General features: G+C 39.9%; 1 protein-coding gene across 1 annotated transcript in view; it reads right to left on the bottom strand.

The window, feature by feature from the left end:
* Positions 1-9,826: 9,826 nt before the first annotated feature.
* Positions 9,827-22,584, bottom strand: part of LOC125764536 (out at first protein) — a 59,324-nt gene continuing 46,566 nt past the window's right edge. Inside the window, exon 5 of the mRNA XM_049428891.1 lies at positions 9,827-17,521. Within this exon, the coding sequence (XP_049284848.1) occupies positions 17,229-17,521 (293 nt within the window). The 3' untranslated portion in view covers positions 9,827-17,228. The remainder of the gene's footprint in view (positions 17,522-22,584) is intronic.

The raw sequence follows: 22,584 nt of genomic DNA, 5'->3' as shown, positions 1-22,584 counted from the left end.
TTTTCAATCTTTTTCTATTTAAAGCATTATTTAAGTGAAAAGAATCATATTTGAACCAATTGGCATTAAAATAAATCAATTTAATTTTTTTTGCAAAATTTCTCAAAAAAATGGCAAGGGGTACCCCTTATGAAATTTTCGAGTTGAAATTTTTTTTTAAATTTTTTTCTGATTTTTTATTCTTTTTTTAATTTAAAGCATTATTTGAGTGAAAAGAAACTTATTGCAACAAATTCGCATTCTAATATATCACATTTATAAATTTTGCTACATTGCTCAAAAATAAGAACAATTTTACATTTTCTCAAACAGGGTATGGAACTTGGTTCCTCGAATAACTCCTGGCACAGACATCTGAGGGCATGGCCGTCCAAGAAGAAAATGTAGCCATTGGTATCATCTATCGACCACAGTTTAAAGATTGGCGATCCGTTGGATATCGACCGAGTTATAGGCAAAAGTTGGTGCAGAAATGAGTAAAATTTTACATTTTCTCAAACAGGGTATGGAACTTGGTTCCTCGAATAACTCCTGGCACAGACATCTGAGGGCATGGCCGTCCAAGAAGAAAATGTAGCCATTGGTATCATCTATCGACCACAGGTTAAAGATTGGCGATCCGTTGGATACCGACCGAGTTATAGGCAAAAGTTGGTGCAGAAATGAGTAAAATTTTACATTTTCTCAAACAGGGTATGGAACTTGGTTCCTCGAATAACTTCTGGCACAGACATCTGAGGGCATTTCCGTCCAAGAAGAAAATGTAGCCATTGGTGCCATCTATCGACCACAGGTTAAAGATTGGCGATCCGTTGGATACCGACAGAGTTAAAGGCAAAACTTGGTGCAAAAATGAGCCTAGGAGATAGGCAATTTTATAGATTTTTTTGTTATTTTGTTACAATTTTCAATCTTTTTCAATTTAAAGCATTATTTGAGTGAAAAGAATGTTATTTGAACCAATTGGCATTAAAATAAATCAATTTAATTTTTTTGCAAAATTTCTCAAAAAAATGGCAATGGGTACCCCTTATGAAATTTTCGAGTTGAAAATTTTTTTAAATCTTTTTCTGATTTTTTATTCCTTTTTTTAATTTAAAGCATTATTTGAGTGAAAAGAAACTTATTGCAACAAATTCGCATTCAAATATATCACATTTATAAATTTTGCTACATTGCTCAAAAATGAGGACAATTTTACATTTTCTCAAACATCTGAGGGCATGGCCATCCAAGAAGAAAATGTAGCCATTGCAGTGTATTCTATTTGATTTCCGGTCCTGTTTTGTGTACTGGCGTATAAACCACCGTGCGCCTCCATTGATGCAATTTATGTAATATTTAATCAAATTTCGATTATTCTCATTATTCTATATGGGGGATAAAAACAAAATGTCGGGAAAGTAAAAAAAACCTTTCTAAAATTTAATAAAATTGTATAAATTATTTCATTATCCTCACAACATCAAATATTAATTTACATCAAAGCATCTAGGACATTTTATTTCACGTTGCTATTGGCGTAGCGCGAAATAATTATGCGATTAAACAGAAACACGCTCAAAGTAAAATTAAATAATAAATAACATTGGTAGAGAAAAGGAAAAACTTCAAACGAACTGTAATTAAACAACATGAAAAGCTTCCAATTCACGCTAAACGCAATTCGCTGGAAATACACACTATTAGCTTTATGAAGCAAAATGAATCCTATTACAAGCGGCTATTCATGTGTTATAATTCCCATTTTTTCTCCACTCTAAAAACATATTGAAGCTTGGCTTTGTTAGCTCGGGGCAAAGAAAAAAAAAGACAAAGTCAAAACAATTAGAGAAAAATGGTGACCCTAAATAGTTGCCGAGTTTGAAAACGAGGTCAGTGTATTGCTTTGTTTTTGTTCACTTTCTTCCGCTTGGTTGGGTTCTCTTAAACCCGACTCCAATTGGGAAGCCTGTTTTTTGTGCGCAAAAAGGAAACTTCACGCAAAAAAAAAAATGTTCCCACACACGTATCCATCCCACCAGAAAGGATAACTTTCATAACGACACTTCAGTTTATGAAGCAAACTTTAGTCTGTTCTGGTAGAACTTTCCCACGTTCGAACGACTGCAGTAGTGAATACGACTGCTGCACGACAACAACTACGGCTGACCAGTTTTGTGCCGTTGTGTTTTTTTGGGTTGATCGGAAGCGAAAGCAGCGGCACAACAAAAAAGCGACTTATCCGGGAATAGAAAAAGCATACCCGCTGTGGCGTATACATATTGCGTGTAGTCGGTTCTCGTGTGGAAAATAGGATGAAGCAAACTTACGGAACCCCGGACAGTGGCGATTTGTTGTGTTTTACTGTTTTTTTTTTCTTTTTGCTTCGTCCCTTTTTCTAACTCCTAAGGAACTTCAAGCATTCGTTGCATTGCCAGAGAATGAGAAAAAGAGAACGCGACATACAACCAGTTCACAAAGGCAAAGGAAAAAGTTGGCCGCCGGAAACGAAACTACTGGCAAACATGCAGCAAACGATCGGTGGGTGCAACCCGGAAACGGGTTTGCCGGCTGCCTTTAGGAAACGACCAATAAACTTTTATTTATGGCCCTTTACAGAATGTCTGCTTTGCGTTTCCGATTGCATAGGAAATGGGTTCCATCGGTGATGCACCGCTACGACGGCAGACACCGTCTTCCTTCCGCAACCACCGTTGTCTTTGCTGAATCGGAATCGGAATCGAACCGCACCGGGTTTGGCGTTTGGCATTCCATCGACGAAACGATGTCTTGAGTGTGTGTTTTGTGTGTTTTTATTTTGCTGAATGATGGAACTGTGTTGAGTAAAAGTTGCATCCAGACTAAGCATTCAGCAATGTCCGGGGAAAATCGGGGGAAAATCGGGGACGAAGCAGTGGCTAAAAATATTATTTCAAACAGCACGAATGTGGTCCACGTCGAATGCGGAAGATGCAGATAACGATGCAAAGCAAAATTATGGTTATTTGATTTGCTCATTTAAAGTGAATGCCATTTAAAAAAAGGAAAGGAAAAACACTTAGATTGGTTTCGTACTCCGTACTTCGGGGACTATGCTCTGTAATTGTAGTTATTAATTTCACTTTTGGGTGTAGTAAATTGAATAATAAATATTTTTTTTAACTTATTATACAGTAACTTTACAATAAAAACACTAATTGCTTTGAAGCTCGAACAGGTTTAAGATCCGGAAAATAAGACCGCACCTAATCAAATACAAAAAATCAAATTAATAGTAACAAATTGCAACAGAATCTTAAAAACTATTGATACAAACACTTGAGCTTCGGAGATTACTCAAACAAAGAAAGGGATTTTTAAAGTAGATAGAAAAATCATTTTTAAATATGCTTTAGGTAGGATTCTAGGAAAAGAAAATAATTAAAAATTGCATTTTATTCTTCCATTTTCATCTAGGAAAATAATATCGAGGAAAAAATACTTATCGGATACTTTGTATATAAAAAATTGATTTACAATGAGCTACCAAACTCTTTTATACGGAAAGGTAATAATAAAATGCAAGAATTAATCTTTAGTGTAGACTTTTAATAAAACTTACCTGCTTTATTATCATCGTTTACTTCTGCACAAACAGGCCGTATGTTTTGACCAACCTGTTTTAAAAATTGAAAGTTTTAATATCGTTTCTTTTTCCGTATTTTCATAAACCTAGTTAAAGCAGATAATTAACTGCTGTAATTTATGGCGCGAAACAAAACGATTTTAAAATATATCAAGAGATAAACTTCTGTACCATTCCCGTTTATAAGTCCACTGAACCTATAACAAACAATCGCCATCTCATGTAAATAATTTAGTTTCTGGCAGATGGTCCAATGCCATCTCTTCATTCCTATTTTTGAGCTTGTTACACCTCCGTTTTGTTTTCTTATAAAATTACCGGTCCGAGATATATTAGTAAGTTAAATGGGCTTCATTATAGAAAAGACTTCATATAGGTTGGTTGAAAAATTAAAATCCAGAGGATGCTTTTTTAATTTAATAAATGAATTCATCTAAATTTTTCAATCCAAATTTATAAAATTAATTTAAAAATTTAATTAAAAATCTTTTATAGTTTTTACTCGAATTTTCCAAAATACGTACTGTACATTCTGTCCCTTAACAACCCTTCTAATACCCTAGTGTGCCGCAAAACATTATTTCTATCACGAATTTCTTAAACACGTACGACTAAACGCTCTCACACCCTCGGTGCCACACCAAATCGTATTGCATTAGAATATCTTCCGTACCGCAAGTCAAAAACCGCATCCGAAGTCACTGAAGTACCGGTAAAGCAGCGCAATCGAAACTAGTGTTTTCATCCTGACTCAACATCACTTCCCCTTTCCCCCAAATAACACCCGGATACCACCACCAAAACTCTATCAGTGTACAAAGCAGAACAGACCAGATGGTAGTAGAATTTAAAGAAGAAAAAACGCCAACAAAAACGTGTTCCAATGTGTCGCATTCCGGTAGCAGCTTCGAGTGCCTTTGGTGATTTCCGTACCGTTGCTGGCCGGTGCTGGCTTAACGGCTGGCTTTTGACTTTCCTGGGACTCCGGTTGAAAGACGTTACCTCCCTCGCCGGTTACTCGTCCCGCGCACCCATCGTACGTTAAAAGTGCACATAATTGGTATGCGTCCTTGTGGTTTCGTTTGTGAGGCACGTGGATTAAATCGAGAGCAACACGACGAACTCCGTCCACTACTGGCCCTTGTGCCGGACCAAAAACGGGATAAAGTCCATCCTCTTTGTCGTTTCATCGGAAACGAGATCGATGAAAATTTAATTTAACTATACCATACAAAGAGAGTGTCCCAAAAGGGGTGGAGGGAAGGAAGGAGTAAGGGAAAAATATATGTGAGAAACGTTCGAAACGATCACCAACATCACCGGGCAAGTTTCTCTTCGGGACGCTTCCATCGGGCGGTTAACGAGCTTTAGTGGTGTTTATATACAGTATTGGACAAAACATATGCAACTGATTTTACACTTTGCTAAAATGGCTTCATAAATTTAAAAAATGCTTAACCGAAACGAACTAGCATACTACAAATGACGGACCAGGGGTCTAGTATAAGACAGCATAGTTGAATGATTAATCAGTTCTTAATTAACAGCACGCTGTCAAAGCTTTGTATACAAGTGTCATTTTGCGTTGGACAAAACTAATGCAACCTTGCGGTTTCTATTGTTGTGTGCTGTCAGGGTGTTAATAAATACGCTCAAAAATACGGTTTATTGCAAAACATTCGTTTTCAACATCAAACGGCAACGTCAAGGTAGGTTTTGTACAAATTGCATTAAAAAAACTGCAAAAACTTCAACCATATTCATATTCGTAACAGCAAGTTCAAAAATGGCTCGGGACAGCCTAGGATTGGAACTTAGAAAGAAAATAATCGATGATTACGTGGGCGGAATGTCGCAAAAACTAATTTGTGACAAATACCGCATAAATAAATCGACCATATCAAGACTGTGTTCCAAATTTCGCTGTACAGGAATGTTTTCCGCAGATCACCGTGGTGGAAGACCACGTTCCACAACTTCCAGAGATGACTCGATGATTGCCAGAAGCATTAAGAAAGACCCATTCAAGTCATCCTTCAAAATACAAAAAGAATTGCAGCTACAAGTGTCGGACCGAACAATCAGACGACGTGCCGTTGAAGCCGGACTATTTTCTCGGCGTCCTGCGAAGAAGCCTTTGATTTCGCTAAAGAATCAAAAGAAACGGCTTATGTTTGCTCAATCTCACTTAACCTGGAGTATTCAAGAATGGCGTACCATAGTGTTCAGCGATGAATCGAAGTTCAACATCATCGGAAGTGATGGAATAAACCGAGTACGTCGCCCAGCTGGAAAACGGTTGGATTCGCGATACTGCAAAAAAACCATCAAGCATGGCGGAGGCAATGTTATGGTGTGGGGATGTTTTTCTGCAAACGGATTAGGTCCGATTCACCAAATTGATGGAATTATGGATCGTTTTATGTACAATAACATCCTGAAAGACGTGATGCTACCATATGCTGAGCAAAATATGCCAATAAATTGGATCTTTCAACAAGATAATGATCCTAAACACACTGCCAAAGTGGTTAAGCAGTGGTTTAAGGATAACGACATCTCGGTATTGGAGTGGCCACCGCAATCTCCTGATCTCAACCCGATTGAGAACCTGTGGGAGATCGTTAAACAAAGAATCGATCGTGATCGTGTGCGAAATAAGGATCAACTGTTTGAGGAAATCAAAAAGGCTTGGGCAGCGATTCCACAAAACATTATTGATAACCTGATTGAGTCCATGCCTAAAAGGAGCAAGGCTGTAATCGAAAATAAAGGATTCGCAACGAAATATTGAAAATGGAGGAGAAGTTGGTGACTGGTATATGAAGTTGCATTTGTTTTGTCCAGAAGAAAACTGTTGCATTTTTGTTATTTGATGGTTTAATTTTTTTTTCGTTTGATTTCCCTTTCTTTTCCACACGATAAACTTAAACTATGTTTAACTTGAATGTCTATATGCATTTCATTTTAAAATGTCCAAATGAAAATGTTTCCTGATAAATTTAATTCGTGTACTTGGTTGGTTGCATATGTTTTGTCCAATACTGTATGTGTGTGTGTGTGTGTCCACCTGCATATGTGTCTACGCCCTCCCATTTGGAAGGACATCCGTAAACGACCGGTTCGACTTCCGCTTCCGGTGTGTGCTGATTAAAAACGTATGTTTTATTTTATGACTACAACTTTCTTCCAGGTCCATTCCTCAAATGAGAGAGAGGGAGAAGGGGAGAGGTCAGAAAGCAGCAAACCGAACGGTCCCGCAGTGTTTTAAAGGCTAATCTGTCCTGTCTCATGTCCTGTTCAAATTGTGTTAGGAAGGTGTATGACAAGAAGCATACCAACCCCACCACCGAGGCAAGATTCCTTTGGGGGTGTCGATTTCCGTAGCGAAAAGTTAGCGATGTGGTTTGGTTCTAACCGTTCGATGGTACAAAAACCGGAATGATGGACGGAAAGAAGAAAGGAAGTTGGTGGAGCAACTTTTAGCAACAACATTTTGTGGTTTTTCCTGGTTCGTTGACTACCAGCAAGTGTGGGCGTAGATGGCCTTCATCTCTCTATTGCTCCCCATTCGCCCCCCCGCAAGTATGTTTCCGGTGTGGTTTACGTCCGGCTGTTTCGGGGGTGGTGGTACAATCAACCAACCACCAATCCGCAACCGTTGGTCATTGTAGAAGTTTTCCCATAATTTTCAAGAAATAAGACTCGAGACGTCAGGCAAAGATTAAGAACTTGCGTTTCATTGATGTCGGGTTTGAGGGGAGGGAAGGAATCAGGAAGGATGGAAAACTCATCCATATCGGTTTTCAGTCATGCGTGTCGCGGTGGAATTCATCGTAGCATCGAAGTATTTATGAGGATAATAAATTTTATTTGCATCATTGCGCGTTTTGTTGTCCGGTAAATGGGGGCTTTTTTGCTGCAAAGTACATATACCGGGCAATGAAGCATGATAACCGTTTGGTTTTCGCTTGCAATTGGACTTATTGTTGTTGGATTAGACACAAGTCGAGGACTTTTTTTTTTGGGACTTTAATGGGTGCAAAGATTATCGAAAAAAAAATTCACAGTTTTGCAAATTGTTCAACAAAGAACGGGATTATTATAACATTGTTATTTTCTCTCATTTTGGTAATGTTGTAAAATATTGCGACATTTTAATGAACGTTGGCCTTTTTTGAGTCGCTGACAACGGTGAGCTTCAAAAGATCGTTTTGAAAAGCATATTTATTTCTAGGCAATACCAGAGACGAGCCCGGAGCGGCCCGGTGCTGCATGTGATAAACGGCGCCGGTCCACACGGCAGGACCGGGTTCAAATCCCATCCGAACCGTTCGCCCGTAGCAAGGACTGACTATCCGGCTGCGTGGTAAAAATAAGTCTAGTAAGCCAGAAATGGCCGGCGTGACCTGTGTAAGGTCGTTAAAGCCAAGGAGAGAGAGAGAGAGAGAGAGAGAGAGAGAGAGAGAGAGACCAGAGACGAATTCTTCGCAGAATGGTTGGCAGTTGAACCCAAAACCCAGGGAAATAGACGAACCTTGGGTAGGTAAGCCCAATCCCCTGTCTGCAAAGGAATGTTATTGATAGATTTTTAAAGCAATTTGTTAAATATGAAACTCAGCTTTTATTTCAAATATAAAAAAGGTAGTTAAATTCAGTTTTCCAATTCCTAACGAAGTTTTCCTCAAAAACGAATACCATCACCAGGAAAAAATACAATCGATAAGCCATTCATGCTTTTGGCATTGTTATAGGGTTTTCGCACAGTGGTTAGCGTGAAAAAATACCATCAGTCGAGATAACATCGAAACAGCATTTGTTGGAACCTGAAGCTAAAAACCGTACAGCAAGAAACACACCCAACAGCTCAAAGCGAAAACAATCAAAAGTTTGAAATTAGTTTTCCCCCTTTTCCCGTTGATGCACAACCCAACACATGAGAGTACAGGATTGTTCACGAGTTTCTTTCCCATGTATTCGGATCGATAAATTAAGAGACCCTTCGGTGGTACAAAGTATGAAGCCAATAAAGCAAAACTGTTTGACAAACAATCAGTCCGGATGTGAATATGGACAAGTCGTCCTGCCAGTGTGGTTGAAGCGGATGGTGGCAAATGCAGACGAACGCGTGCCACATGCATTACATCCATCCGCAACTCATCCACACGTGCGGTTCCGTCCGTGGGTGCCATTGTTTGCCAAAGCTCACTCGGTTCGGTAACATTTTCATAAGAGATAGAGCAAGTTGAAGCGCACAATTGTGTACGGTTGGGTCTAACATTTTGGCCGCACAATACCAATCGGACCTGAACAACCCATTCACTCGTACCATTCGCGTAATGGTTTGTGATTTATTCAACGTTCGTTAATTGCAGTTTGTTTATTATTGATGATGCTTATTAAATTTGTAACGGTTGCGTTACGATCACGCGTGGGATACGCTGACCTGGAAGCCCTAGGCCGGTGTTCCGGTGCGTAATGTCAGTTTTAATGATGCTAACGGTCCGAACGTGTCCGTGGGCAAGCGACGTAGGAGTACGCTGTTGAAGTCGTCGTTTAAAAGGGAAATCATTCGAACATTTCGCCTTTTGACCCGCTAATCAGCTTGACGAGTTTATACTGATGATCCGATTTAAATGAGACAAACGCTTCAAAGTTTCGGTGCGTGACTGAAATCTCATTTAAGTAAGAGATCAATCAAGAGAGTTTGTCTATATTTCAATCAATTGTTTCAAATATTTAGAAATGTAATTAAAGTACAATTTTTGATTATCATTAGAAGTTAGTAAATCGGTAAAATATTCTAAATATTTACAAATAAAAATAATAATCAATTATTGAAAATTGATTGTGTTACGTTACAGGGTTTTCCAGCTCACGAGAAAAAGGTTTGAGCCGTTATTGGATTCTATTCTAATTGAATTAAACTAAAGTTTATGCTTTTAAAGTTTACTGACCGAAAGCGTGCGTGAGTTGCTTTTTAGAGAATCAACTTCATCTAGAATATGTTCCAGAAAGTGAATGAAAAATGTCCCATTTAACTCAACACATTCTAGTTCAACTTGAATAGAATCGAGAAATGGCACTATAACTTTATCGGATGAAGTTAAAAACGCTGTATATATAGTTACCTATTTTTGAATATCAATAAATTAAAAATATGACTTAAATTAAATAATTTTCGTTTAATTTCTCAATATTATTTTTCTGCGAAATTCGTAACGTTTTACTCTCCTTTCAAATTGTAAGTATATTTAGAGCTTTAGGTCAATTATTTTACATTTTTGTTTTTTTGTTTTTTTGTTTTTCATCGTCTTAATTTCAGTTTTTTTTCACCATTCTCTCTATACTCCAATTGAGAAATATACTAACATTCTCTCGGGTGTCTATAGCGTCGTATAAAATATATACTATATAATATATGCATTCTGTTTTATGTATATACTTTACGACCGCGTAAGCCGTCTGCTTCCTTCACACTAGCTTACATTAGCAGCTATATTCGTTTTTTTTTACTACTTTTGTTTCGTTCGTTTTGCAGACAAGTATCGATTGTTCAGTGTCATTGCCAATGTTGTAATCATTTTGGATTTTTTGTTTGTTTATATATGAAATTATGGATTGAGCTTGTGCGTTTCGCATTTTTTTTTATCTTATTAATTGGTTTTTTTTTGTTGAACACTTTTTTTAAATTATTATGTAAAAGAGAAAATGGTTTACAGATTTTTAGAATAATGTTTTCGACTTGTGAACGAAAAACACGAAGGAATGTTGACTGCGGATACAAATGCAGGAGAGAAGGTGGCATACTTTTGCGAATCATGAAGATATTTTCTTAACGATTTCAAAACTCGCACGTTAAAAGTCATAGTTAACGACAAGCTTCGAAAAGCAGTGAAAAATATTAACCATCACGTACCGTAGAAAGCGTGGCACAAAGTGAACCTACCCGCTTGTAAGATAATCATTTATTCTTAAGGAAACTCGTACACACCGGTTAAACGGTCACGAAAGGCCGTTCAGCAAACGCTTCCACGTTCCAGCATTGCTACCCCAAAATGGCATCGCTTAAAAAGTTCCAAGAACCCCCCAACAATCGGTGCAGAGGAGCCCGGGAGAGAGAGAGAGAGGAGCGACCTCATCAACTTTAACCCCGATGACTCGCGCCATTGCGAAAACTATCTTCTGCATGGACTGTGGCAAACAGGAACGCAACCGGCTCCGCGCGTAGTAATTACACTTTAGGAAAAGTTGCTCCACCGAGCGAAGGTTTTATTTGCCGTCACACTAATGGTTTGGCCACCTTTCCTTTCCGAAATGCTCAACCATTTTGATTGACTTACGAGCGGCGGGTTCTAAGTTACGACCGAACTTAACGGCTTCCCAAAAACCTTCCTTACTGGTGGTAAAACTTTGCCACCGTTCCAATATTACTGATCGCACGGCGATGAATACGAACAAACGGAAAGGCCATACAAACAAGGGGGTGACTGAGGGTAACGGTTTCCCGGGGGAGGAGGAGTAGGGTTACATGAAAAATTACTTACACCAACTTTGACGCCAAAATAAACAGTTGGCAGTTGTTCTATTCCAACCTACCGGTGGGGTTGGGTTTCACTTTTTTTCCAATATAAAGAAACACTACTCATGCTCGTATCATATTTTCTCTTCTTCCGTAAGGGTTGGGAGAATTTGCTGGCCTGTACATAAAGCATGTTCGGTGTTAGGGGTGATGATTTTACCCTTTTAAAAAAGGATTTCCAGCGCGTTTTTAATTACTTCCTTCTTTGGAAGCGTTTACTACACGTGTCAGGTCTTTTTACCTTACTTGTTCGATGTGCATTCGTCGTGTTTGCATTATGTTTGGCTTGTACGCTATTTTGTTCGCTTTTGATTACTATCACACTACGGTATTGTTTATTCAGCCACCATTCTTCCCTATAATGGTGGTGTTTTTTTTTTTTAATATTCATTTTTCGCTTTTAACTCCAATTGTGTTCCTCTTACGGGATGTTGACAAATATGCTAGCTTTGAAGTACTTCAAGTTCTGCGTGTTCATACAAACACACTGCACCGCTTCATGTTTTTGCTTACTTTATAAAGAAGGAAGTATCAGAGGAAAGCTAAGGCCACGTATTATGTTGATGTATTTTTTTTTGTGTCGCTTTCTAGCAATTTTATACTTTTTATTTTTGTTGGTTATATTCTTTTCGGTATTTCTAGGTTATATCTTGTTTCCCTAATTCTTCTTTTTTATTTTATTTCTTTTTCATCTTTTAATATTTCTTCGTTTTACTGTACAGCACCAGTCACGGTGGTTGAAGTGTTTGGGAAATGTTTTTTTTTCCCATTTTCAGGGGACTTTCTTTCATCGTTAGGCTTAGTAGAATGTTTTTTTTCTAAATAATGCGATTCGCGCTAATTCTGAGTCTTTCACTGTTATACACCCATCGACACGCGTGTATTGATGGCACTGAGATACTGTAGCTGTGTAAGATATAATGAAATTGAATAAAGAAAAAAAAACTCAATATCTAACCTGTATTGTCACTATAAATACATTCAGACGAGTGATTGACTCCACTCTATTTCTGTGGATACACTAAACTAATTATTGGAAATACTTGCACAATGCTGAAAGTAATTGAACGTAGTGGAATTGCTGGGGTGGAAAAAGAAAACGTAAATCTAAAAAAAGAAAAACTCAAACCACTAACACTAGTGACGGGGGAACGCAAAGTGCAGCCTCTGCTTTTTCTGCTTTACAATATAATACTATTATCTTCTTAACATTAATGTACTGCCGAGTACGCCTCCCTTCTGGCAAGCATTATCTTTCGTCCTCTGTCAGCTACTATTAGCGGGTTTTTTTGTTGTTTTGCTCTACTGTCTAGTAATGGTGTGGCTCACCCGACAATCTCTTTTACACTGGGCCACCGTTCCGCAGGCAGCGTTACCATTACTGTTTTATTATTTATTGTTATGTATAGCATTTCAAACAGTGCCACTCGATGACGAGCGGCACAGGTTTATCTGTACATGCGAGATGAGTTGGAAAAAGTAAAAAAAAGGAAAAAACCCAGACATCGTGTCCCGGCGCAACCACTATCATCGAGTTGCTGAAGATGTCGGATCGAACGGAATAAATAACGAAGTGAAAAGCTAAGCAAGAACGAGAACGGCAATTTCTCTTTCTTTTTTTTCGTTCAAAACAAACGAAAAAGAACACCGTACCCCTTTGTAGAAAGAATGAACGAACATGTATTTACAAATGTGAAAATTACTTGCCCGACTTTCACCCTCTTCCAAACCAAACCTTGGTGGAAAACTTGCAACATTCGCCTTTAGTTTCTATCATTTCTACCGAAGCGACACACAACAAGCGATACAAGCTAGAGTTAGACGGTGGAATACATAAAAAAACATAAACGATTCTAACGACAAGCTATGGAACCAGCCACAAATAACCAGCTACACACATTACCCGCCGAACGGAACCGAGTCGAAAAGTTTGCTTCTCCTGAGTGTATGCACACAGCAAGCAGGTAAGACGCGTTGCAAAAGCAAACTAACAGCCTGGCCACCCGAACGTGGCGGTCGGGAGAAGTTGTTGGTGCCGTGGTATGACCGACAACAAACGACATCGAAATAAGGGAAGGTCCAGGAAATGAACTTACTACAAAACCCAACCCAACGGAAGCGAGTCGAGTCGAGTGAAGACTGTCCGACCTGTCCTGGCTTGGTTGGCTTCTATCTTCACCACGATGATGATGCTGCTGCTGCTGCTGTTTCTTCTGCATAAACAAATTATGTATTCAAACAAAGATCCAGCCAGAGCTTTGAGTGGGCACAGAAAGCGGCAATAGCAAGAATGCTCTATGGTTTCCTGTGTGCTAGGATTTTATTTTTTATCTCCTTTTCGATGCCTTGCCTTCTGCATCGCAGAAAGGCAGCAAGTACTTGATTTGGAGTTTTTTGTTGTTGCTTTTCTCCACCCTCCCAAATGGTTAGGGCTGTTTGTTTCTCCAGTCCAGCCGTAACTACAGTGTTTTTTCTTCTCTCTTCTGTAGACAAACGAAGAAGAGTCACTCGTAACTAGGACCGAGTGGGTCGGAAACCTTACCACCAAAGATGCGACACGATGTCAAGTGTCACCGCCAAGAAGCCCAAGAAGGCGAATGACAAAGAACAACACAGAAGCGAAGCATCTTCAGGTTTCTCTATCGCAAAGGGGGGGAGGAACCCTTACATTTCCCTTGGATTGTGCACGGGAATTGAATGTGCCGGTGGCGTTTGTGTGTTGTCGTTTTCCGGTTTGTTTTTTTTTCGCTGTTTCGCTTGTTACTCTTTTGCATCGGTTCACGCGCAAAAGCATGAAGCGCGTTCTGGTGGAATGGTTTTTGGTTTCCAAGGAAAAATACGAAAACATCCCGATTGGTTTGTCAACCTTGTCATCTTGCCCCGAGTGTGATGAACATGATTATCTATTTTTGGGGAAAATAAAACCACTTCAAAAAAAAAGGGCGAGTCATTTCGAAACAAATGCACATTTGCAGAAATAAGGAAAAAAAATTGTTTTTTCTTTGAAAAATATTATAACCATTTGAAACATGATTCAAAATACATTTAAAACTATTACCCATTCCATTTTGGGAATAGAAAATCATGTTGCTAAAGCAATTTATAGCTCAATTTAACGTTATGATGAGTTTTGTGTACTCTGTTTGTTCATATTTCATCCTAGCCTTACCACCAGAACTAACAAAGCAATCTATATCTACACCATAGTAAATGGCATTCATAAGGAAGAAGATGTGGGAGACAAAATTTATTTAAAAAGAAAACTTGAAAACAACTCGAAAACTCATCACTGCTTAACAAACGGTCCAAGAACGGCTAGCGAAAGGTAAACGAAACGAAATCAACATTTCTATAAAACTCAAGCGAAATAGTAATTTCATGCTACATCTTCAGATGGCTTGAATGGCCATTCAAAATAACGAAATGGAAGAAAAAAAAACCCAAATGAAATGAAATACAAAACAAAAAACACATACAAACCCGGACCGAACGTTCCTCGGTCGAGTTTTGTTCTACGAGTAGATGAATAACAGTAAACAGATTCCAAAGTAAGTGCACTTTGCTTTGTTTTTTCTAGTATACAACAGAATATATTATCTCCGGCATGAAGAATGTGCTTTTTGAAGCACCAGGAATGAATATAACTTTCATTATTCATGGTTGCTTCTCAACGAATCATTTAGTAATTGAAAACTTAGTATCGTAGTGTGTAGTAGCAAACATTGCAATTACTTCTAAAATGGGAAAAGTAAACATACACACGCTTGCAACAAAGCCTTGTACACGCAAACGGAACGTAAAACACTGGGCGTCTCCATTGAAAACGTTTTATATTCTTGCCCACGGAAAGGGGCTCCGTTTTCTAGTGCGCCCAGTATCTTATGCGTACGATCGCTACCCTTGTGCACCTGAGGGTACGACATAGAAGAAACAATTAAGGAAAGTAAATTGCAAGTGCGAGAGATTAGGAACAGCAGATAACGGCAGAAAACCCATTGCCACGGGTTTTCACACGGGTCGGTCCGTGTCCCAAGGTGTTACTGGAGGTTTGTTTTTATTCTCTTTGCTCGCTCCCTCCCTTGAGAAAAGATGAATGAAAAGAATGGGAGTTGAAATAATTTCATCGGTGGTATCGGGGCTAATGCTTCACCCGCCGGTATCAACCCAGTTTACCCGGGACACGCGAGGATTGTTGAAAGCCAAACGGAAACAAGCTACAAAAAAACACAATTTGAAGAATCTCCCCTAAGCGAAGCGGTACGGTGCAAGGTGGCCCATCGCTTCTCAACGGAAATAAAAACACAAAATCCGCACGCCCAACCCATAGGAATGTAATCAACCTGAACATTTTGCACACGGTTGTCGAATACGAGGCGTTGTTGGTCTTTAAAAGCAAAAACTCAAAAGCATAAAAAAAGTTGGAATAGAAATGGACCAAACGTACGACCGCCAGAAGAAGAGTACCTGCCGTTCTTTACGGTTTTCTTTATGGTTTCGTACACATTCCATTTCGTTTGAGTGTTTTAATACTGTGATTTTTTTGTTTTGTTCATTTCTTTCTACTTCTTCGTTAGCGACTTGCAGAGTTACTCAAGGTATACCCGGTAAAGGTGCGTGTTCCCGAGTGACCATAGTGTACGCCACACACCCCGTTGCCGTTTGTCTGGTGGCGGCATTTCTTTTGTAATGTGGTTCCGATCCATTTACTAGCGAACGGGAACAAAAAGGTACCGGGTGCTTTTCTTCGTACCTGGTGGTGTGTTACTTTTAAATCCTCCTTATCCTATTTGTGCTACACGAATCAGCGTCGCGTCCAGAATACGGGTGGAATTGATTACTCCGAAAGGCCACCACAGCACAGACAGTCCATTCCGTCGAGTCCATTGTATATCTTTTTTCTCTTTCTCTCTTTCTCTTTCCTTCTCTCTCACTGAGGTAAAATTACCACTTGCTCAGCATTTGACACTCGAAATCCTGTTCGCTTCGTTTTACGACCGGAACATTAAATCCGCACTTGTGGACTTCGTGCGGAACAGATTACAGATTAGGAACTGGGGGCCCACGGTTGTCATTTGTTGCAAAATGGCAAATAAAGCAACAACACAAAAATGGTGACCGTACACGGGGATGGCGCGCCCCTACAGAGTGTGCAACTCATTAAACCTATTTGTGCTATAAAATAATTTCGTTAAACTGAAAACCCTGTCCGAAAGAAGTCGACGGACCGACGGTGGCCAGAAGCACGGCGAAAGGTGTGTATCTTGCGGTTACCTCGGCTCCCGTTGGCCGCTCTCCCATCCTCAATGGCACTGTTGCTGGCAATGGTGTGGGTAAGGTAAAATTAAATTCACTGATTGTTTCAACTATTGGGTCCCGCTCGTTCACCGATCGGGCGACCATTTTCGGTGGATTGTGGCGTATTGGGAAACACCTGTACGATGGTGTAGGTCGTAGTAGTAGTAGTGATTTGTGTTTCACGCTCCACTGGTCACCTGTATCGTGTTGATGTTGCACCCGGCATGCAGATACTATCGATGCTGTCGATCGTGCTTCCGTAGGCGTTCGTCGCTCGCTACTGTTGCTAATGGTTGCTACTGGTACGGTGGTATTGTGCTGCTTTTTGTCGGTCCACTGCGTCGCCTTCGGTAGCAACGTCCAGATTAGCAGCAGATCTAACGATAACCACCAGGACGATGGTACCAGCTGCCGCGGTTTCTGTTGCTGTTTTATCCGATGTTCCGAATATTGGTGGCGATTACCGTAATCGATAGTAGCGGGCAGTGATGGTGGTCGACGGTACTGTACTACCGTTGGTTCTGGTTTGCGTGTTGTACTCCAGCCCGGATGTGTCTGTAAGTGTTGGCTGCCCCAAGTGCTTCCATCGCTTCCGTAATTGTGCTGTCCTCCGTTAAGGTACGAACCTTCCCCATCGTACAAGGTTCGGGTCTTCTGTGATGTTTGCGATGCTGTTGTTGGCGTTGCTGCTGTTGCTACTCCTGCTGTTGAAGGTTGCTGAGGGCACCGATGGCCCATTTTCGGTCATTCATCCCACAAGCACTGCTGCTTCTCGCGTACGTAGTACGAGTACTGATGGCACTTGCGACACGTTTTGATACCGCACCGGTAGCTACCACCGCCATTGTTCTGCAGTGCGTTTTCCGGCTTACCCTTGCAGTACTTCAACCCGCACGGATACCACCCGATACACATCTCCAGCGTACAGAGGCACGGTGCCCAGATGGCGCTGACGTCGCTGCAGCGCGATGGTGCCGTAACGGTGTTCGCCGACGGGAACCACTTCACCGCCGATTCCAGTATGGATATCGATGATCCTACCGAAAGGGAGAAAATAAAACAAGACATGAAACCATGTAGTAATTGAAAATGGAATCGTAATAGAACGAGCCTGATTCAGTTGTAGAGCATTACACTCCTTGCCCCCAGTTAGACCAAATGTAGAGGTTGTTGCCACTTTCAATTAATCCCCGAGGCAGCCGGACTACACTTGTACTGAACGAAATGGTCGCTACTCGTCACAATGTAGCGTTCGAGAAGGAAATGAAACTAGTTCAACAGGAAACTATCGTCAGCACTGGAAAAAAGGCTAATGATACATCGTACATAAAGCACTGGCTGGGACACAAGGGAGGTTCCACCTTCTTTAAAGTTCGCCTAATCAACTCGATTGGCAGTGGAAAGCGACTTTTCATTAGGGTCACTAACCGGCAATGATATTTCATTCATTACTCGTGTGCATGGCTACGGTACAAAGTAAAGAATAGTCTCCTGTTTGATTACATGCAGTTACCTTGTGTGATTTAAGCAATAGATGAATAAGAGATTGAAGAAGAAATAAAAGATTGAGAATTAAATTGATTTTAAACTTCATTGATGCGACAAATGAAAACAAACTGCGATTTCAAGTGAAAAGCGCATGGCACAACTATATGGACACCTTTTGCTAGGAAATACAATTAAACGTTTTGTTATAAGTATTTTCCTAACTATTTTTGCATTAGCTTTTTTGGATGCATTTTTGGCGCTACAGGCGAATTAAAACCAAGTTAGCCTGTGGTTTTAAGATTTATTTTTTCTTTCGAAATGTCAAAAGAAACCTTTTTTTCTGGTGGGAGTACTTGAAAATGCTTCAGAAATATAATATAATATAATATAATATATATATATATATATATAATTTTATAAATACAGTGGAGTGCCGATTATCCGGTATTTATTATACAAAGTGCACCTAAGAATATTAACATGTAGCTTTAGAAAAAAAACTAAAACATACTAAACACTAATATTTATCAATAAAAAGAGTTGTGCCTTGTGTTGGGTCAAGTAGCTCTTTTGCAAGAGCGGAGCACACCGCTCTCGCTCTCTAAAGTGTGCGGTGCGCTTGAGGGAGCTCCACACGGAGCGCTGCACACAGGAGCGATTGTGCGTTGCGCTCCCAAAAGCGAAGTTTTGCACCACAAAAAGGGCTGCACGCAGGAGCGATTCCTGCGATACAGCTACCTCTTTTTCTCGTGGGCTGTGCGGGAACGCGCACAATAAGATGACCGGAGCGATTGGAATACATCTTTCGCTCTTGACCCACCAGCTAAAACCTTATGAATTTTTCATGTTTTTATATTTTTTTAATTTTTTTATAATTTTTTATTCTTTTTTTTTGTTTAAAACATTATTTGAGTGAAAAGAAACTTATTGCAACCAATTGGCATTAAAATAAATCAATTTAATTTTTTTTTCCAAATTTTCTCAAAAAAATGGCAAGGGGTACCCCTTATGAAATTTTCGAGTGAAAAATTTTTTTGAAATTTTTTTCTGATTTTTTATTCTTTTTTTAATTTAAAGCATTATTTGAGTGAAAAGAAACTTATTGCAACAAATTCGCATTCTAATATATCACATTTATAAATGTTGCTACATTGCTCAAAAATGAGGAAAATTTTACATTTTCTCGAACAGGGTATGGAACTTGGTTCCTCGAATAACTTCTGGCACAGACATCTGAGGCCATGGCCGTCCAAGAAGAAAATGTAGCCATTGGTGCCATATATCGACCACAGGTTAAAGATTGGCGATCCGTTGGTTACCGACCGAGTTATAGGCAAAACTTGGTGCAGAAATGAATAAAATTTTGTATTTTCTCAAACAGGGTATGGAACTTGGTACCTCGAATAACTTCTGGGACACACATCTGAGGGCATGGCCGTCCAAGAAGAAAATGTAGCCATTGATGCCATCTATCGACCACAAGTTAAAGATTGGCGATCCGTTGGATACCGACCGAGTTATAGGCAAAACTTGGTGCAAAAATGAGCCTAGGAAATAGGCAATTTTATAGATTATTTTGTTATTTTATTACAATTTTCAATCTTTTTCAATTTAAAGCATTATTTGAGTGAAAAGAAACTTATTGCAACCAATTGGCATTAAAATAAATCAATTTATTTTTTTTTGCAAAATTTCTCAAAAAAATGGCAAGGGGTACCCCTTATGAAATTTTCGAATTGAATTTTTTTTTTAATTTTTTTCTGATTTTTTATTCTTTTTTTAATTTAAAGCATTATTTGAGTGAAAAGAAACTTAGTGCAACAAATTTGCATTCAAATATATCACATTGATAAATTTTGCTACATTGCTCAAAAAAATGGTAAGGCAATAGCCTTGTGAAATTTTCAAATGGGAGCGCATCGCACAATCGCTCCTGTGTGTAGCGCTCCGTACGGAGCTACCTCTTTTTCGCATGGGCTGTGCGGAAGCGCGCACCAAAAGATGAGCGGAGCGATTAAGGTACCTCCTTCGCTCTTGACCCAACACTAGTTGTGCCTATTATCCGTGATATTCGCTTATTCGGCAGGAGCCGAATCGCGATGAGCACGGATAATCATTAGATTTTGAAATTTGGCAAAATGTTCAGTTAGCAACAAGCGGGCAGCAAAACTTTTAAGGCACTCAATCAAGTTTTAATACATTAAAACTAACAATGAATATTACATCCTGCTGTAAATAATTCATTTGATCGACATGCTGTCCAGGCAGTAAGGAAAATTAATTTACGCTAGCATATACCAACCACCACACATACTTACAATCCACAACTCGGGTTGACATGTTTGCGCTGTGAATTCTGCATAAGCACACGGTGCTCACTTGTACAAGCTGTCACACGAAGAAACAACCTGTGTGGGTGTGGTGCAATACGTGAGAACAACTTTTGCACTTAACACGCGGATCGCATGACACACGTAGGAGCTGCTGCGTGTAGAAGCCGACGGCCCGCACTGAGACCGGCCCGAAAATAGCTTCATTAAACTGTGCTGCTAGAACCGGACGCGGCTCTTCGACACCACGGCACACGGGAGGAAAACCTGATACTCCTGTTGAAACTGTGGCTTACATCTCATTATGTTGAACGGTGCCAGCCGGGACGGAAATCACTCAATCGATCCGTCGTCGCGGTGCTCGGTCGAGCGCAGGATTAGGCTCGCACATGCGATCCTGCCAATGCCGGACGACGTACAGCTGTCATTTTCTCAGCACTGCATAATTTATAGCACAGTCTCAAGCGCGTGGAACCACCGAAAGCAATGACTGGCGTGTGTGTACGCGAGCGCCCGAGAATATACGGTGGCCATCTTGAATAGCTTTAGCGAGTTTCTTCCCCGTTTGTAGCGCCTTTCCTATAAATCTCCATTACGTGTGGTTAGCCTCATGTTTCCCGATCCCACACCCTTACACTTACAGACAAACTCCGGACCTTTGTGTGGAAATACAACGCGTATAGTACCTTTTTCCGGCGGCTCGACCCATTGGCGATGATGCCAATCCACAATGGACGGTTGGTGGGACTTGACGGCGGAACAGCTTGACCCTCCATTTTCGGGCTAATCAATTATGGAGCTGGGATTAGAAATCGATAGCAACAACCATTTACCGGCGACGAACCATTACTGTCAAGTTTAACGACCCAAGGGTTCAGTGCGATGGGAAAGGAAAAACCTTCTCCAGCGCCGCTCAAGGGTTCATTGGAGTATCGGGTTTTTGGAATGGACAGGACTTGACCGGAGTTCGCTTTGTGCTTTTTTTTTTGGGTGCATTCTTGTGCGCCAACAGGTCACCTTGTGTGGGAATGAATTTTTAACAATGCCGTCCAACCGTATCACAACGTACGTCAATCGTCACCCAAGAAATAGCCCGGGGTTTTTGGGTATTGGCAACCTACATGACTGATGATCAACATTCATCAAGTAGAATGACCAAGGTTACCATACCATATACCATACAAACAATTCTCGATATTTTTCGTTTGATTATTTTATACTCACACTGATAAGGAGTACATGAAAATATTACAAAACTGTAATATTAAAGAATATGTTTATTCCACTAAACTAAAAACAAATAATTTGGATCAATATTCACTCACGTTCCTATAACCTCCTTCAGTTGAACAAAAAAAAACTGTAATCAATCATGCTTGATGAGCTGCCATTATGATTTATTGCGGACAAATTTGCGCACGCCAGAACAGCACACCATCGGTAAATGGGCTGAACAAAAATATAATGCAACTGATAAAAAATTGTTCTACGTGGTATATTGCTACAGCACAGCAGAAGCAAACACACGTGAACCGAAATCAAATCCCACACATTGCCTTTTTTTTTTTTTGATACCCTTCGAGCAACAATTGTCAATCAAGTGTTGGAAGCAACTTTTCTCCACCTCGCTTAGATTTTGCTGATGTCCCGAAGCACCGGAAACGATTCCAGTTTCTTTTCGTTCCGAAACATTTCTTTCATAGCAGAATCATATTTTCATTGTGCTCGTAAATTGTGTTTGCAGTGTCCCATTGGCTCTGTAAATGGTGGCCTGTATTCTTGGTACTGTTTTGAAAATAAAAATAGATCATACAGCTTCGTTTGGTGCTTCTGCCCTCCCAGCGAAATACGTTTCAATACGAAGGGTATATAGTGCATCTGGTTCGGGCGACACCTTTGAACAAAAATGGCCCGATAGAAAGAGATCCGATGGAGATATGTCCTTCAGGATGATGAAAATTGACGTTTGCTGCTGTTCGAACATACTAATTTGATATTAGTTTCCTTTTTTTCTCCTTTCAATCATCCCTACCCTGAAGCGGTTTGGTGTGTGTGTATAGAATCAAAAATAAAAAAAAATATCCTTTTTGGTACTGATTCTACAGCAAATGCACACACACATGAAGTATTTTTATCCGCGCAAGCCAATAAACGTACTACATAAAATTTCAAAACATAACAAAGATACGTTGGCACGGACGAAACTTCATTATAACGCCGCCACAGAAGAAGCTTTGAAATAAAAGTTTTTTTATTTCACACAAGATCAAAACATAGAAGAA

The sequence above is a fragment of the Anopheles funestus genome, chromosome 2RL, assembly GCF_943734845.2.
Source record: "Anopheles funestus chromosome 2RL, idAnoFuneDA-416_04, whole genome shotgun sequence".
Classification (NCBI taxonomy): Eukaryota; Metazoa; Arthropoda; class Insecta; order Diptera; family Culicidae; genus Anopheles; species Anopheles funestus.
Note: the sequence above shows the minus strand (reverse complement) of the source record. Positions and strands in the feature narration are given on the sequence as shown.